Source organism: Triticum dicoccoides, chromosome 5A, assembly GCF_002162155.2.
Source record: "Triticum dicoccoides isolate Atlit2015 ecotype Zavitan chromosome 5A, WEW_v2.0, whole genome shotgun sequence".
Lineage (NCBI taxonomy): Eukaryota > Viridiplantae > Streptophyta > Magnoliopsida > Poales > Poaceae > Triticum > Triticum dicoccoides.
Window position 1 is genome coordinate 600496059 of NC_041388.1, and position 18667 is coordinate 600514725.

The 18667-nt window shown below is 44.6% G+C and overlaps 3 protein-coding genes across 4 annotated transcripts; 2 read left to right on the forward strand and 1 right to left on the reverse strand.

Moving 5' to 3' along the window:
• Positions 1-6: 6 nt before the first annotated feature.
• Positions 7-4365, forward strand: LOC119303251 (QWRF motif-containing protein 2-like; the record flags this gene model as incomplete). The annotated part of the gene is made up of 6 exons (XM_037580361.1): positions 7-1104; positions 2102-2221; positions 2807-2920; positions 3015-3104; positions 3704-3811; positions 3905-4365. Coding segments are annotated over 6 exons (1596 nt in total), but the record flags the coding sequence as incomplete, so codon positions are not given.
• Positions 4366-6633: 2268 nt separating this feature from the next.
• LOC119303252 lies at positions 6634-11387 on the reverse strand. Of its 2 annotated transcripts, none has more exons than XM_037580363.1 (7): positions 11219-11387; positions 10200-10315; positions 9461-10102; positions 9208-9293; positions 9045-9135; positions 8512-8943; positions 6634-8433 (listed from the first exon to the last, which is right to left on the reverse strand). In XM_037580363.1, the coding sequence occupies exons 2-7, from the start codon at positions 10287-10289 to the stop codon at positions 6871-6873; spliced, it is 2904 nt and encodes a 967-aa protein (XP_037436260.1). In that variant the 5' UTR covers positions 10290-10315; positions 11219-11387; the 3' UTR covers positions 6634-6870. The 2 variants fall into 2 exon arrangements, with proteins under 2 accessions (XP_037436260.1, XP_037436259.1); XM_037580362.1 differs by having other exon boundaries at positions 10200-10326.
• A 184-nt stretch (positions 11388-11571) lies between these two features.
• On the forward strand, positions 11572-18038 carry LOC119303253 (casein kinase II subunit alpha-2-like). Its single transcript, XM_037580365.1, has 10 exons — positions 11572-11909; positions 12026-12155; positions 13358-13552; positions 14251-14408; positions 14955-15045; positions 15125-15190; positions 17246-17328; positions 17422-17485; positions 17560-17628; positions 17724-18038. Exons 1-10 carry the CDS (start codon positions 11587-11589, stop codon positions 17781-17783), a joined length of 1239 nt encoding a protein of 412 aa, XP_037436262.1. The 5' UTR covers positions 11572-11586; the 3' UTR covers positions 17784-18038.
• The last annotated feature ends 629 nt before the right edge of the window (positions 18039-18667 follow it).

The window sequence follows — 18667 nt, forward strand, 5'->3', positions numbered from 1 at the left end:
ACATCCACATCCACATCCACCACCACCACCACCACCTCCTCCAACTCCACCTCCACCTCGGCCGCCACGCCCTCCCGCCGCTTCGCGTCGCCGCTGCCCAGGCACTCCTCGTCCGTCGACCGCCCGCGCCCCGCGGGGGGCAATGCCGCCGCCGCCGACGCCGCGGGGCCCAACGGGGCCACCACCACCACCACCAGGAGCCTCTCCGTCGCCTTCCAGGGCCGCTCCTACTTCCTCGAGACCAGCAAGGCCAAGCCGGCCATGTCCCCCTCGCCGGTGCGCCGGCCCGCGGCGCCGCCGGTGGCTTCCACCACGCCGGAGAGGAGGCGGCCTGCTGCGGGCGCGGTGCCGGAGAGGGCCAAGGGGTCCGAAGGGGGCCATACCCACCAGAGGTGGCCAATGTCGGCACACGGGTTCGAGGGGAACCCGCTCACCAAGAGCCTCGACTGCTCCTTGGACAAGAAGGGCGCTGCTGTCCTGGCCGCTGTCAGATCGCTGCGGCAGTCCATGGCGTTCGACGACGGGGTGCGCTGCACCTCGTTTGACAGCGGGGACTACTTGATGTCGTCGGACACTGAGAGCTTGTCATCAGGGAGCAATTCCGAGTCCCAGGATGCCGGCAATGGCGTTGCTCACAGAGCACGCCCATCAACAAAGGGGATGAGTGTGCCTGCACGCTTCTTGCATGATGCTGCTGGCAGCAGGATGCATCGCTTTGCAGACCCAGGCACACCCTACGTGACACATAATAATTCTGGATTGGCATTGTCACCAAGATCAGCGCCGGTGAAGAAGTCGCTGTTGAATGGGTTTGTTTCGTCTCCACTCAACAGACCAGTTAGGCAGTCTTCACCAAGTAAGCTTGTGGGCAATTCATCGAGGAGAATGTCAAGTCCATCCCGCCCAAGGAACTCCATGGGGACGAGTGCGTCAACGTGGGATCAGCAGGGAAGAAATTCGTCTGGTTACGGTAGGAGGTGGGTTGGGGGTAGTAAGGTTGATGGGGAGCACCTATTGAGAATCTTGTGCAATAGACATTTGCAGTGGCGGTGTGTAAATGCGCAGGCTGATGCCACACTTGCTTCACAGAAGATGACTGCAGAGGTGAGTGTGTCTGTTAACAAATCATAAATTGTGGGTATACCAAATGTCTAATCAGTGTTAAATATTATTGCCATATTCTTTTCTCCTTGTCAAACATCCAGAAATAGAAGTTGGTGATATTCATGTCTATATATGATAATAGCTCAAGACTTTAAATTTTACCTGATATAATGCCACTTATATTTAGTGTGTAAAAAACAACCAAGTCTGAACAGCTGGCTTACGAAACTTTATGGCAACACACTTACAGTTCTCTTATAGCAGGAGTTGATTCCATGTAAATATTAGTGTAACTCCCATGCATTTTTCATGCAATAGCTTATAACGTAGTGCATAATCTGCATTTTTTTACTGGGATCAGCTTTCACGCTAAAGGTAACCGGTCTATTTATGTGTAATTGTAAATAAAATTCAATCATGCTACCAGATCTTATTCAGCTGAAAAATAGTCCGCGTACCAAATATGTAGGATAGTGACACGATAAAAGAAAGAACTGACAGAGCTTTTAAAATCCTTTCTGTATGTTAGAGCCATAAAGAAAAAAAGTATTAATATATTTAAACTTCTCAAGGTGTTCTCCCTCTGTTTCTTGCAATGATAAGGAATCCTTTTGAATACAAATACAATGGTATCAATTTTGTGTAACATAACCTACTTGCTACTGGATTAATTGTTGGCCAAAGCATAGATTTGGACAGTCAAAATGCACACTATATTTCAAAACAGATGGAATATCATATCTAATGCTGAAATTACGATGATTTAAGAATTGAAGTTTGAACTGTGCATTCATACATGAACTAGTAGAATTCTGTGAACTTTATTATCTTAGTGCTTAACTGAAGTCGCGAAATAGATATCCTAATAAAACCTACATTTAGAAATAAGGAAAGGATTCATTTTGGCCAGATGACTTTAGCAGTCAAATGTTGCCATTTCTGCTACTACTTTTTTTTGTTTGTTCCTTTGCTGACATTTCTACTTTTCTTTTACCAGAAAGACCTATGTGATGCATGGATTACTACCCTAAGCATGCGCAAATCTGTTGCTCTTAAAAGGTTACAGCTACAATTATTCCGAAACAATTGGAAACTCATGACGGTTCTAAAGGGACAGGTAAGAACTTCTTAAATTTTGGTACCCATGATATTTTCGCATTATTTTGAAATATGCGGTGTATTTTCCTGCCGGGCATAGTTAGCAAGAGACTATTTTGCCAACAGGACAAGAAGTGCATGAAAGAACTGTAGGGTCAACTAGCTGTAAACTTGATAATTTGAATACTGAATTACTGATTTGAATGATTTCCAGTCTTTGCAGTTTGTACAATTGATCCACTAATATGTTTTTTTCGTTCGTATAGTGATTGGGATAATTAATAGCAAACTGAGCCATTTTGTTACTTATTTCCTTTATTAAGTAAATCGCACACGGTCTTTTCTTATGCATAACTATGAAGTTGAGATGGGAACAAGATCAGTATGTAACTTCTGCAGTGGGATATTAGATAAATATACAGAACTCATAACTGCTTAACAATCATCCATATTAGCTTTGACTTAATAAAGTGATAGAGGTATCAATTAGTTAGGTCAGCACAGCCATCAGGTCATTTTATATACTAGAACAATATCCTTTTGCATCGAAGTTCGTTATAAATTTGCATAACTCTGGAAATCTGATTGAATTCAATTGACATAGATGCCATATTTGGAGGAGTGGTCTTCACTAGAGATGGAGTATGCAGATTCAATATCTGGAATTGTGGAAGCTCTAACTGCCACCATTCTGTGCCTTCCTGTCGATGGAGCAAAGGTCGGAATAGCTTGCCATCTTGCTAACTTATTGTCATGTGTATCTCTTATGTTGATTAAATCTCAGACTTTATTTGCTACCTCCTGAGCTGCAGGCCGATATCCAAGATGTAAAAAATGCTGTTGGATCTGCAATTGATATCATGCAAACAATAGGAAGTTCAATATGTTCGTTGCTGGCTAAGGTACTGTTTGCTTCACATTGTCATCTTATTCCTTTTTACCAGTTGCTTGTCTACCACTGCATTTCCTTGCAAGAATGATTGTAATGCCTACAAAATATACTTGATACATTAAAAGTTTTACAAGTCTTCTGATCCGGAATGGATGGTTGGATTGGCTGAGTGTATCAGGTGTCAATTTGTTTGTGTCGATTAGGCTGATTCTGGCCAACCATCTCCCAGATCATATCGTCTTTGATAGCCCTACAAGCTTTGGAATAGTGCAAGATATCTTACTTAACTTTGTCCCTTCTCTGAGGGTCCAGCCGTAGGACTATGCACATTCGCTTTGGCTTGTTTTCTAGTTGAGCTACATGAAGAGGTTTACATATTCATGCCACTTTGCAGCTGCAAGCATCTTATTAACAAACATTAGCACCATTGTACAGTCAATTCTTTCTTGCAGCTTGTATGGTGGTGCATGTAAACACGCTTGAAGGATTTCATATTAACTAGAGTATAGAGATCATAGAACTAGTTCTGATAGTGTTCGGTGCAATATTTGTTATGTGGTGCTTCATAGATTAATAGTTTAATTTGGCTTAATTCATGTCATCCTGCAGCTATCTGGGACAAGTATTTTGGTGTCTGATCTTGCCAGAATCGCCACACAAGAGCGGTCTCTAATGGACCAGTCCAGGGAACTGCTGTCCACACTCGCATCAATGCACGTAAGTAGTACAATCTGCTCGGTTCTGTTTCATTTTATATGCAACGACTATAGAGCACTTCTAATCTGTACCTCTCAACTATGATAAAAACAGGTCAAGTACTGTAGCCTGCAAGGGCAGCGAGTACAGACAACTCACAGGAGGCTCAAGCACTCGTAGCTGACACTAGGCTTAACTCACTAACTGAAGAGCCTACGTAGGTGGAGCTGCTATATCTGATGGCTTGCTCGGGTTGCCCGCTGAGCGGTATGACTTTCGAGGAAGTTACCTCGGTCGGTCGATGATCGATGCGGTCTATGAAGTTCCCGTGCTCTTGTCATGGTGGTGGTTGGCTAGGTTCTGATTGGCTAAGTTGAATATGCAGTGGTGCAGAACAAATGTAGGGGCCAACATGTATATATAGTTGTAGTTCCTTTCTTTCTTTTGTTGGTCTTATTAGATGAGCAATTAGGTCTAATAGTAGCTAGTTTTAGATTGGTTTCCTGTTTATCAGATGACCGTCCGCGCCATGGCAAATGCAATATAATCCTCCACTGGTACTCAGTTCTCTTGTATAGTACGGAGTACCATGTTTGCTTCGTAGCCGAATCTTGTTCTTTTTTAACAGGAGGCAAACGATTTGCCTCATTCATCAGTTAAGAAGAGGAATGGAGTGCTACAACACCCCGAGCAACAAAGATTCACTACTCTTGCGACATCATTTGACCCAATTTTTAGCACCCACGCTGAACCATAGCTTGACTTCTTGACACTGGCGAGGAGGACGCTGCGGAGCACTCTTTTGATGGAACACGCGTGCATTCCTCTCGTTTCACTCTTCTGATGGAACACGCGTGCATTCCTCTCGTTTCTTGTTTCAAACGGTCCAGGCAACGAGAATGGTGAGTGAGGTCATCACCTTCCTATTGGGGACTCATTTGTCTGAAAGGTCCACCCACCAATCTTTGATGGATCTCAAGAGGTACCATGAGTAAGTATCAACATTCACAAGTTGGAGACAGTCTTTGAGCAATCTTGCGCTGTAATGTGAAACAGCATGCAAATAAGTCTAGTACAACAATAGTTCAAATTCAACGAGAAATAGTTCAAATTCAACAACATTAATCGGATGCTCAACAAGTTTTTCATGAACAAGCCATGTTGTCCCACACATACTGCCCCTTGAGCTTTATCCAACAACGTATGTGCATAAATGGTCTGCCCTCTAACCTGTGGTACATCATGGTAGCGAGTACATGCTACACATTGAGTAGAGCAACATTGAGTGAATGAATGAATCAATTAACAAGTTGAGCAAGAAGAAGCAAAACTTACGATCTCCACGTCTGCCGTGCACAATGGCCACATTGCCTCTAGCTGATCAACTGCTTTACAAAACTTGACAACGATGGTCTGGATGGTGTACCATCGATACGCTAACGACTTCACATTGCGTTCATGGATGATGTGCACGTCGTAGGGCGCAATGTGCTTTCTCGTGCAATGAATCATGCACGCGCTGCTAGAAGAGCCCCCCTTCTTCTGCATACGAAAAATCTGCGGATACTGCCAACCACACATTGTACAACAACTCATCCTTCATGCTCGAGTACCCTACCATCCTTCGTACTCTAAAAAACAACATGAAGTTTGAAAATAAGCTCAATGGCATGTGACCGAACATCTGACAAGCGTGGTATCCACCATGTCAGTCGTCAAGGGGCGAAGGGCACCTGGCTGTAGACGGATTCTGGGTGGACGGCCGCATGGGTGGTGGTTACGAACGTCTGGCAATTTCTGGATGGCGACCGGAGAGGTACAACGGCGGCGGCGGAGGGTGCGGATGCAAAGCAAAGGGGAGCAGCGACGAAGTAAGAGAATGAGACCAGGAGGGGGATTCAAATGAGCCCAAGGTGTCGGAGTCCGACGCGATTGTTGTTCGCACTCCCACAAAGCCCCCCCTCCCCCCAGTTTGCTTCCAATTTGCAAAAAAGAAACACGTCATCGACACAGGACCACATTAGATGGCAAAACACGTCCGAGATGGAAGTAGGCGGTTTAAGGTCCGCTTTGGAGATGCCCCCTGCCATGTTTATGACCAAGATGAGCTGCAACAAAATGGGACGATGCACACAGTGCTAATCAGGTGTGCCAAACACCTGCCCTGAAGGCCAGAGAGAGAGAGAGAGATGGGCAACATTTATGTCCCGGAGCGGCATAAATGCAGCACTCGAGCGCGTGATTGCGCTCACGGGCAGGAGTGAGGGGAAGGCTGGGGACAGCGCCTGCCGTGCCCACCTGAGAAGATTTCTCCCCTGGCATCCCATGCCGTTGGGTCGGCCACGCAGGCAGCACGCACGGTCACATCAGCGGCTGGCAGCGGAAGCTTCGCCGGCGCCAGGGAGGGACCGTGACGAGTGCCGTGCCGGCCCAAGGACGGCGTCAGTCGATGCAGCAGAGAGGAGAGGAGGGGAGCACGGCACGACCGACACCAACGGAAGGAGCTTTGCTATAGCTATCACCACCGCCACCGGCCAGGGGTGGAAAATCCTTGTGATTTGGGGTTAGCTGGCGTGTCTTGCTCAGGCTACAACGTCTCCCTCGCTCTCTTGTCTCCTCCGCACGTGCACGTGAGTGATCTGGAACTAGTGGCTCCTCCTGGTGTTGAAGTTTAGGGTCATTATATCAGGAGCGGGGAGCAAAAGGTGCATGGTTTCTAATACCAAATGGGAAATTAAATGGCAAGCATGAGGAAGCCTTTTTGGCTCACAAGGTTCTAAAACCACAGAAATGTAGTATGCTACAAAGCAGAGGACCGGAAAACACAGAAATACAGTCCTAAAAACATGTAAGCAAAGATTTTTCATATCCACTTCTACAAAGTTGGCAACAAACAATTTTTCATATCCCAGTATGCCCATCCTCCATACAACAACATACATAAGGAAAACCAGCCCTAAAAAAATACTATTGCTTAATAAAACACTCCCTCTGTAAAGAAATGTAAGAGTGTTTAGATCACTAGTGATCTAAAAACGCTCTTATATTTCTTTACGGAGAGTAGATGAGAGGATCAGGAGTCAGGGAGAAGACTGCATTACTTCTGCCTTATTTGTTTTCCTTCTTGTGAATGCAATCATCTGGGCTTGGGCGCTGCCAGTTCTAACATACTGGCAAGTTTGCTCATCAGTTTTCGCATTTCCCTCTATTTTAGTATCTGGGGCATCCGCATTTTCATGCCAAGAAGCCGCCACTTTCCTCCTTTTACTAGATAGTTTATACTCATCAGGATACCCATCACCGGTAGACGTCTCCTTTTCAAGTGTATCGGTTGCTTCGACAGTGAATGAACTAGAACGGTTCTCTCCAACGCTAGTGATATGCACAGCACTTTTATGCAAGACTGCAGGGCCCAAAGCGTTGTTCCCAATTTGGTCATCAACATCCGCTTGCAAGATAAGGTTTTGCGCTGCATCAACAACATGGTCCTCACCGCACCCTGGCACTGCAGCAGCAGCAGCAGGTTCTTCCTGTTCAGAACCTGATGGAGGTCCAGCATCTTCTTGCATTGAACTTGGCTTATCCTCAGAAGCATTCAAGTTCTCTCCAAGTCCAGTGGCATTGAAAGGTCCACCAATCGCCCCCTGACCTGTACTATTGCCTGTTCTCATGCCCACAACGTCATCAACTATATCATCCTTCCCAGATGCACTAGTGACCTTTTGCAGTTGATCATCATGTGAAGGTACGCCCAATATCTTGTAAGATTCTGGACCATCCGATGATTTGCTCACAGTTTCCTGACCTGCAACGCTGTCAGGATCAACATGAGTGGCGTCCATGCAATTGTCTTTCCTGAATGCACGAACAATCTCCTCATCTGCACTGTTAATCACAGGTGCATGAACACACTCCTGTGGTTCATGATCAACCTTCTTGCGGATCCTATTGTTATCCATAGGCTCAACATCCTCCTGCGCGTCCACAGTCTCAATGAGAACATAGGAAGTTAGCGGATGGCCTTCTCCATTCTTCATTTCTGCATCTGAAGTCTCCTCCAGCGTAACATCCTTAGGAGACGTATTCATAATCTCAGTCACAGCATCCTCTACCGGTGTGCTCATTATGTCCCGCAGATTGACTTCTGTCGTGGACGCAGAAAGAGGATCTTCTTTCTGATGATGATGCACATCCTCGCTCCAGTTGCTAGTGTCATCTCGTGTAGGACAAGGCCCTACAGCTGTTCCTCCTGCAGGTTGAATTTCCCTCGTTTGGTCCAATTGTAGCATGGAATTTCGCTCCATGCAATCACCAGTGACTTGTTCCAGCTTTGTAACAGTAGCTTGAGCAAAATCCACAGAAGCTGAACAGGTCGTCGCTGATTCAACACTCCCGTTTCTCATTTCAGTTGGAACAACAATTTGCATAACCTGCAGCAGAGTTGAGGGCAGAACCATATGTTGATTCGTGTAGTTTAAGCAGCCTGTTTCATCAGCACATGCTGTGGTAGCAAACTGTGATTTCTCCATTTCAGAAGTAATATACATATCGATATCGTTAAGTGATTCTTTGACCCTCTCCCCGTCGATTTCACCTGATAACAACGCTCTAATTCGCCCCTGCACCGTACTTACCAGATCAACCTGTTCATGGTCAAATACACATGTCAAAGACATATAATACAGACAGGAAGATGACAAATACCATTCTAAAATTCTTACCAGAGCTTTCTCGCTGTGCCCAGATAACTGATACGATATAAACGGACACTCTACTGGAGTGGAGATCCATCGACGCGTGATCTGCCAGTACCACTCTAAGTAACAATTCCTTGCATGAGTAGGATCTGAATTCACGGCATTGTGCAGGCCAGCAACTGAATGGAGCCTGTTATCCCATTGCTTAATGTACTTCTCATGGTAGGTAGACCAATCCTCATCTGTTTTTCCCTGCATTGTAACACGCTCAACTGCCTCAACTGGGTCTGGAATGTGCTGCATCATTCCGAATTGTAGTAAGACACGATCAGGCACATGCATTTCCACTATTTGGAAGCAGATTAATGGAGTTCTTGATTGCCAAACTGCAGATCCAAGTGTGCATAGCGCAGGCAGGCCATCGATCAGACTTGGTTTGTACGGGTCCCATGTTATCTAGAGAAAATGCAAAGATGAGCTGTAGCACTGTGCTGCTTATAGTGTGCACGTGGATAAGATGTACTATTTTGCAGTTATGAGAAGTCCTACATTCATACCTGACAATCTGTTATAGTATCAAGCCCATGCCTGTAAAATTCCTGGTCTATGGATCGGACATTTTCACGGTTCTTGAAGGGTACGTCCCATCTGATTATAAAATGATGTTCATTTCCAGGAATAAAATAAAGCAAAACAAAAGGAATGACATACAACACAAACCTGCATCCAAGGGGCTGATCGCCGTTTAGAGATTTATTCTCCAGTCTTTCAGGACGGCCTATCTGGATATGCTCCCATGCCCATATCTGCAATGTGTATTGATTTGCCATTAGTTGCTGTACTAAGAAAAGGTACTGCATGGCTGGGGAAATATACCACTCCTCTGATCCGAAATAATTGTCGCAAGCTGTACACGACTTTGTACTATCGCAGCAGTTCCTCCACGAAAATTAAAGCGGACCGGAGGTAGTACCTGAAGAAGAGTGAGAAAAGCACAACAGTTAGCCTTGCCCTTCATGCTAGCCTTTCCAAGTTCTCTGTAGAGGTGAGCAAGAACAGCAGCCCCCCAAGCCATCTCCCCTGAGGCATCAAAATCACGAAGCAGTGCCAAGTATCTTAAGTGCACTCGAGTCCCACTCGGGTCAGGAAATAAACTGCAGCCAATTTGGTACATTATGTAGGCCCGTGTAGCATGCTCTATTTCTGACTGATTAGCTCCCTCTGGCAAGTTACTGAAAGTGTCATACAACCATGCAATGTTGATAGAACCACCTTTTATCTGTGGAGGTTCTTGGCCTAGTAGCTCTAAACACAATTGTTCCCAATGACAGCCTGTTGCGCCAGTCACAGGAGTACCATCTACGCGAAGTCCAGTAAGAATGGCCACATCCTTCAAGAGGACAGCCATCTCTCCAAACCGCAAGTGGAAGGTCTGTGTTTCACGCCGCCACCTTTCGACCAAAGCATTTAACAAAGCATGGTCCAACTGAACCCTCTTCAAGAAACACAGGTGGTAAAATCCAGCTCGCTGCAATATTGCAAGCATTCCCTCATGCTTCACTTCCCATTGGTTAAGTCTTGTGCCATGTTCGATAAACCTAATAGGTTTGTACACCTGCATTTTTAGCCCAAGTGAGCAACAGCAGAAGAGGGTCAATACCTTACTGGAGTATCTTTACAGAAAAACGTAAGGAAAACCTCTAAACTGTTACCTTCCCAACAGATATAGCTTCAGATTTATGAAGCTCCTGCTCTACAAGAACAGATTTATCAACAGGACCAGGATCCAGGTTCTGCTCCATTTACAGCCAGCAGAGAATAGTAGCTGCTGTAATATGACTAACAAAGAAGGACGGTAATGAGTAATGACCAACACAAGACAGCATATCAGTTCATAAACTGATAAATGCAGTATAGTTTTTTTTGCTAAAATTCCCCTTTTTACCTTCTAAAATGACATGAGTGGCAGTGAATATTCTTCCAGGTTTTATAACCTAAATACCAAAATACACACTCTGGAACCATTTGATTATTATGTTTAGTACTGATTTTACTTCCAGTTCTAGTCCTTTCTTCTCCGTAAAGTTTCAGAAAATTATCCATCATACTAGATTTTTTAATTAAATATTTTTGAATTCCAAAATTGATTTTGAATCAATTTACTTTTATCTTATGCCTCCAATGTGGTCGGACCCTGCGCAAGCGGGAGCTACATGCACCGGGCTGCCCTTTTTTTTTATGCCTCAAATGTGTCACCCCAGACAACAGCCACGGGAGTGGACCAGTTTTGTTGGAGGCGGGGGTAAAAGAAAATGCAATTCACTCATAGGTAGTCAGGTACACATTTTCTCAAAAAAAAAAAAGGTAGCGAGGTACAATATTACCAGGCACTCCATAGGCAAGAAATGCAAGAGTGACAACATTCGTATGCTGAGTAGATGCTAGGCCAGGTTAGGGGAACACAGATCACCGTGCATCTGAAACACATGCTTAACCATCAAGCTCCGGTGACAAGAACTTTAACGGCCGTGCCAAAGTTCCAAGGATTTCTGAGCACTGGTAGAATCTACACTCTGCATCTCAAGTATACTACACCATCTCAAAAGCTTCCTGGTTTTTGCCCCAGCCTCACAGAAATGGCCGAGACGCACACGGAAATGCAGCAATGCATTGCGCACAGCGTACACAGCTGCATTGCAAGAAAATGGGGGCATTAGAGCTAGGGTTTGACCTGCGCTCGGGAGGCGTTGCGCCGCCGAGGTTCCCGCTAAGCTCCCCAGCCGGCGTCCATGGCAGCTTGCGCGCGCTCGCCAGCGTAAGTCGTAGGGGAGGCGAAGCCGGCGGCGTGTAGCGGGTTGGGGGCGTAGCCGGCGGCGTGTTGCCCTCCGGCTCCGGCTCCGGCTCCGGGTAAGGTCGTAAGACTGCCTCGGGCTGGACCGAGAGGCCCACTAACGTACGCAGGCCTCGCGGGCTGGGCTTTCATGGGCTCCCCCGTCCCTGTCCCGTGCCGTGCGGCGCGCTGCTCTCTCACGCTCCGCGTCCGCGGCAGGGTGAGGCGTGAGCAGTCCACATCCTGTCGCGCCGTCAAGTAACTGCTACATGGCCTGGTGCGCCCTGCGCAGCCGCCTCCACCCGCTCTCCCCCTCCTCCGCCGCCGCCGCCGCCGCGACGCCCCACCGGCTCCTGCTCTGCCTCCTCTCCACCGCGGCCCCGCGGCACTCCCACGGCCACCACCACCGCCGCCGCCACTCGCCCACCGCCTACGCCGCGGCCGCCGCCGAGTCGCCGCGCCCCATGCCGCCCATCGGCCGCGCCACGCGCCACCCCGCGGGGGCCACCCCCATCGCGCGCGTCTACGCCGACGCCAACTCCCAGCGGCCCAAGGAGTACTGGGACTACGAGGCGCTCGACATCGAGTGGGGGTAAGGAGGCGCGGGAGCCCGTGCGTGACACTCCAGATTTGCTGTTGGCTAGGGTTCGCGCTCTGACGCTGGCTGCCCCTCTGCGGGCGTGCTTTGCTTGCTTGCGTTGCGTGCAGGGAGCAGGATGGGTACGCGGTGCTGCGGAAGGTGGGCAAGGGCAAGTACAGCGAGGTGTTCGAGGGATTACGGACCGGGAGCGAAGAGAGGTGCGTCATCAAGATCCTCAAGCCCGTGAGGAAGAAGAAGGTATGCCTTCATCTTCATGTCTGCAATGCTGCTGTGTCTGTTGTGTTTCTATTGATAGGTTATTGGATGCTAAATCCGAAGAAGGCCAGAGCGCTACAATCTTTTGTTGGATAGTGCAAACTTAACTTCGTACAAATTGTTTTAGGAGTACATCTTAGCATTGGTCGATGTGATTTGGTAATGATTCAGGAGGTTGTGGAACTATTATGTTATCGTGTGTGTTAGAACAATTTCACATGAAGCAGATATTTGGTTTGGATTTTATCCATGCGAAAACAACAGATGCGATTGAAACGGTGAGAAATTAGAGATGTCAAGTTCTGAGAGCCCCCATGCACCATTTCCCCCATCAGCCTTTAATGGCGTGCCACAGTAGCAAACCTCCTATTCTCCCCTTCCCTCCACTTCCCAATCTCACATCTGGTTTTGGTGAAGGGCTCCTTGTAGGTGAGGGCCCTCTACCCCATCCCCCCTCCCTCCTTCTTACGTGTTCATGGGCCAATGAGCTATTGTGTGCATAGGCTGGATGGGGATGCGTCAACAACCACTGCGTCCGGCGTGAGTCAGCAAGCTAAGTCTGGGGGTTCTCATTGGTCACTGGTGAGCAGCATCAGAAGACAAGAAAATTGAAATTAAAATTTTAACTGCGAACAAAAGAGTTGTCCTGTAGTAGATCGCTGTTTGCATGTGTCATCTCTATTTCCTTCTTTCATTGTTAAGCCACCTTGGAACCATGTCCTCAGAACTTCTCAGGGTCATCCTTGCAACTGTCCTTGACTCTGTTCTAGGCCTTCGTAAAAGTTTTTGATTACTGTTCAATTTTTAATTTCAGATGCTGTGTTAACCCTAGCAATTGGGTATCGAAGAAAAAAAATTGAATCTGGTTTCGCTCTATTGCCCATCTAATTGCATATTGAATGATCATGCTCTGATCCTTATTCCCATATAGAAGTTTCTTCCCTTGTATCTAACTTGGGAAATAGTGATTACCAATTGCTTGGTTGTTTCTAGGCATACAATCTTATGAGCTAAGAATGTGTTAGCATATGCCCCACTTTAGGACCAAATACAGTTCAATGATGCACCTGTGCTGATGTGTTTGGTTATCTATTTGCTTCATTGCAAAGTACTGTCATTGCATCTTGTAATGTACCTGGTGTGTCTTACTACCAAGCCTTATTGAATTTTGTATGATGATGCAGATAAAGAGGGAAATAAAGATACTTCAGAACTTATATGGCGGACCTAACATTATAAAGCTACTCGATGTTGTCAGAGATGATGATTCAAAGACACCCAGTCTGATCTTTGAATATGTCAACAATACTGACTTCAGAGTGCTCTACCCCACACTGTCGGATTACGATATCAGATACTATATATTTGAATTATTAAAGGCAAGAATCTGAACTGGGAAAGTATTGACGTGGATAATATTCATATGTTCTTCTCTATATTGATTTTTCTTGGTGCATTTCTGTTTTATTATTTTTAAACTATTAATATTAATATTGCATAATCGATTAACTGTAGAGTATCGTGGCTTGTTTCATTCTAATCATGTTTTCCCAATACATGAATTCTTTTTATCTGTAGTGTGATTTCATAATTGCTGCCTTGCTCCCCTTGTTCTGTAGCTGTATTTAAAAAAAAATACTACTCCTAAGAGTGACATCTCTTTCTACAGACTACACTGATTGAGAGTTAATAGCATACTTAGCTTCTTTCCTTTGATTTTGTTTGGGTTGGTAGAATCTCCCTTTGATTTGTTTGGGTTGGTAGAATCTCATGGGTTGACAAACTCGAATTGCGTCAATGTGTACTTACACACATTACCTACAATATTACTACTCCTTCCGATCCATATTACTTGTCGAGCTTTAGTACAACTTTGTATTAAAGCTGCGACAAGTAATATGGATCAGAGGGAGTACCTATTTTGCAATATTCAAACATATCTGTATGTCATTGGCACAGTTTTGCGAAGCAATTCTGTTGCTGAAGTTTGCACTATTTCAGTGGCCAACACTGGATGCAACATACTGAACAAGCATTTAATTTGATGGTCTTTAACCTTTTCCAGGTGTTTGTGTAGGCACTAGATTTTTCTCACTCACGGGGTATCATGCATCGAGATGTCAAGCCCCACAATATCATGATTGATCATGAGAAACGCCAGCTTCGTCTTATTGATTGGGGTCTCGCTGAGTTCTATCACCCCAGGATGGAATATAATGTTAGAGTTGCTTCAAGGTTAGTCCCACAGGCTCTGAAAATTGGATGCCATTAGACTTATTCAGCTTGCTAGTAACGGTATTTTAATTTTTGTAAGTACACTTATGCATGTAAAATTTTAACATTGCATTCACTTGTGGACCTCCTATGGTCCTCTGTTGTGTATGACTTCAGCAGATTTATGAAGCGGGACTGAATTCTAGAGCTCCTTTATGTTGGACCTGCTTGACTTTGCCCATAGCAATTTTAAATTCACCTACCTGACTTATTGGAAAGAGTCGTGTACGGACTCACAGTAGGTTATGTCATTAGAGTATCATCCACATATATAAAGATCAATATAACTGTCTCCAATGTTTCTATTAGTGCCTAGTTGCAACTGCTGGTTGATATTCTCTATTACTCCCTCCGCCCGGAAATACTTTTCAGAGAAATGAATGTGTCTAGACGTATTTTAGTTCTTGATACATCCATTTTTATCCATTTCTCCTACAAGTATTTTCGGACGAGGGAGTATTTTTCTTCTGTTTATCTGTGGCTTACTGCATCCTGTGCTGTTGACAGATGCTATAAGGGCCCTGAATTACTTGTGGATTTGCTCGATTATGACTACTCGTTAGATTTGTGGAGCCTTGGTTGCATGTTTGCAGCAATGGTAAGGAGCAAGCCTATGATTAGGCAATCATCTCTTATTAACTTATTTCTAATGATACACATTCTGATTTTCTTAACAGATATTTCGTGTCGACCCTTTCTTTCATGGTCAGGATAACTACCAACAATTAGTCAAAATAACCAAGGTATGTTTACAGGTTCTTAAAGCGTCCGACTTCTGTTCTAGTATTTCTCACTGGCATTTTACTCTTACGCTATATATGAAATGACATATTTAATCACGAGCTGTTTGAACTGTAAATTGATTAAATACTAGCAGAGTACCCGTGCATTGCTGCTGCGGACCTTTAATGAACAAACTATGGACACCCACTTTTATTTTGCACTTCCCTCTGACTCGACATCCACTATATTATACACAATTACATACATTCTAACACGGCATGTGTTGCTATGAATCTTAAATAGTCATATCCTGATCGCTAGAGGTAAGTCGCTGTGTTGTTATGGATCTTATATAGGCATACCACAATTGCTAGAACACAAATTATCATCCTTTTCCATTTCCTTTCCCTATGTATGTTCTGCCTCTAGCTCTTCCACGGGTTTGTTATGGCTCCTAATTCCTAAATATTCATACAACAATCGCAAGAAGGTGATGTGTCCTTTTCCTCCCTTTGCTTGCCTCTTGGCTTCATCTCTGACTTCATTGCAAATATGCCTTTGCTCTGTTCTGTTGGGAATGAGTTGCTTTGAATATAGACATGAAACAATAACAACAAGAAGATGATACTCCCTCTGTCCCAAAATAAGTGTCTCAACTTTGTACTAACTTTAGTACAAAGCTGTACTAAGGTTGAGACACTTATTTTGGGACGGAGGGAGTACATCGTTTTCCTCCTCATCCTTCGCCTCTCGGATTTGTCGTTGCTTGTCATTCTGCGGTTGCCTCATCCTGTGTTGGGTCGTGCTGTTAGCACCAAAGGGGAGACTGAGAATAATGCAACGCATCATGGAGTTTTTATGGGAAAATGTACCAACATGTCACTCATCTTCTAATATCTATACTACATGGCATTCATGTGTCACTCATCTCTCTAGTTTTGTCCACCTATCACCTCAAATAATACTAACCAAATAACACAATTTATTTGATTCCAAGAATCAAAACACTGCATAATTTTCTCAACTTAATGGGCATGTCGATTACTGGTATGCACTTCAACATGCAGAATTGTAGGGAAGACCTTAACCACCGCTTGGGACATAACCCGAGAGCACCATTAAGAAAAATGTGCTCACACTGAGACGAAAAATAGACGCATCAGGCTTGTTTACAAGCTGATTCTGCATTTCACAGGAATCAAGGATTCAGTTATCATGAAAAAAATAGATTGTCAAGAGGGATTGCCTCAAGCTATACGCCTACATCTTATGGCTTTGTAACTTTAGCCTTGCAACTTACTCTTGGGCCATCATAGCCATGCCCTGTACTCCCTCCGTTCCTAAATATTTGTCTTTTTAGAGATTTCAAATGGACTAGCACATACGGATGTACATAGACATATTTTAGAGTGTAGATTCACTCATTTGGCTCCGTATGTAGTCACTTGTTGAAATCTCTAGAAAGACAAATATTTAGGAACGGAGGGAGTACAACACACTGCTGACAGTGCTTAAATAGTACCACAGTATCTTATTGCATACACAGTTGTGGTGTATGCATTGCCTTGTAAACATGAATGCTAAACTTATTATGATAAATTGATCATCACCGAGGCTTGTTTTCCCAAAGAAGGGCTTTAGTTAGATTTCCCTGCTCATCCAAAGGGATTGGCCCAAATGACTGCAGCATATGCTAGTGCTGATTTTAGGAAGCCTGTCTAGCATTGTTTATGGCATGTCTATATGCTCTTTCAGAATATGTAATCCTATACAGGTTTTGCAGTATTCCCTTGTGTTGCTGACTGGCACCATATATGTTGTTTCAGTTTTACAGTAATTTTTTTCCGGCAGTTTTAGTTGAACAGTTTGCTCTTGTTCCAATGCGCTAAAGAAATGGTTGTTCAGCACCTTTAATAATCCTATTTCATAGCAATGGCCTAACGGCGAGATGAATTATGATACTCCCTTCTCTTGTTCCAAAGAATCAATGCTTTCTGCAGTCCACTTTTCTGAATGAAACAACTACTAATATAACTTGATGCGACTAATGTATGCACTACATGGTGCTGCTGTAGGTTCTTGGGACAGAAGATTTCCACCGGTACCTTGAAAAATACGGTCTTCGGCTTGACCCGCAGCTTGAAATGCTTGTTGGAAGGTCAGGGATTGATTTGGATTATCCTTGGGGGAATTATTTTTAGAAGAACAGTTAACATAACAGCAAGATCTAACTATATATTTATGGCTGCAGACACAGGAAGAAGCCATGGGAGAAATTTGTTGACTCAGGGAACAGACACTTAGTGAGCCCTGAGGTGACTCACGTTCCTTTACTCAACCTGGTCCACTACTCATTGGATGTGTTATTGACATGTTTTCACTTGTGCAGGCTATTGATTTTCTAGACAAGCTTCTTCGTTATGACCACCAGGAAAGGCTTACAGCAAAGGAAGCCATGGTATCTTTCCCACTCGTACATCCAAGAATCATTTTGCCTTATCAATACGAGATACAGTTTCTACAATGTTTGACACTTAAAATGTTGCTATGCAGGCGCATCCCTATTTCAACCCAGTAAGAGGCTCTGAAAGCACCCGGGAGAATGTTCAATAGTTATTTGCACCATTGTTGTGTGTAGAACCTGGCATATTTGACAATTTTGAAATAGCATGTCGAACGTATAGACTAACACAGAATGAGTGTATTCGATTATCAAGGGGCATCCATGGTTTATCCAGAAGGAAAAAAAACCGCCTTGAACGGCATGTAATTGTCATGTCATTTTTTTATTTGAATTAATTCTTATTTCGCTGTTGACTGCTCTGAATTATTTTTTTATCAATAAGAATCTATGTCAGTTAAAAGTAATGGGTTATACATCTTTACCCATAAATCTTGGGCATCATCATTATTCTCATTGTTTTGCTCAGATTTGCGAGGTGCTCAGTTATTTCACTACGAGTTCCCTGATCTATGTACATGCACGTTCCTTGATCTTACATGTATGCCTGTTGCAATTGTTGGTTGTTTTTTGGTGGTGCCTTGTGGTATGTTTGCTGCGCAAGCATCGGATGTCCTGCAGCACGGTCAATTTTCGAGGTGTCCCAGCACTTTGTGCGCTTCAGACTCGTCGATTTAAACGTCTGAAGTTCCTGAAAATAAAAGATTTAAACGTCTGAAGTGCTTAAAAAAGAGAGTCGAAATAGCTGTACCCGTGCACGTTTTCCACAGGACACGTTGTCATCAGACCCTCGGCGTGTGCCGGTGCTCTACCGCACGGTGCCATGGCCAGTTGCATGCAGACTCGTACTGCGTCGTGGTCCCTGTCCTAAACAACGCAAACAGCATGCTATGGCCTCGCACATGTCCTACGGGTGCCCTCAGGGCATCTTCAACGACGACACACAATTTTTTTTCCGCATTCATTCGTAGACAACAAGGCTTTAAATAATTAGACGCTATCCACCCGTAATCGCATATGTTTCAAACCAAATTTT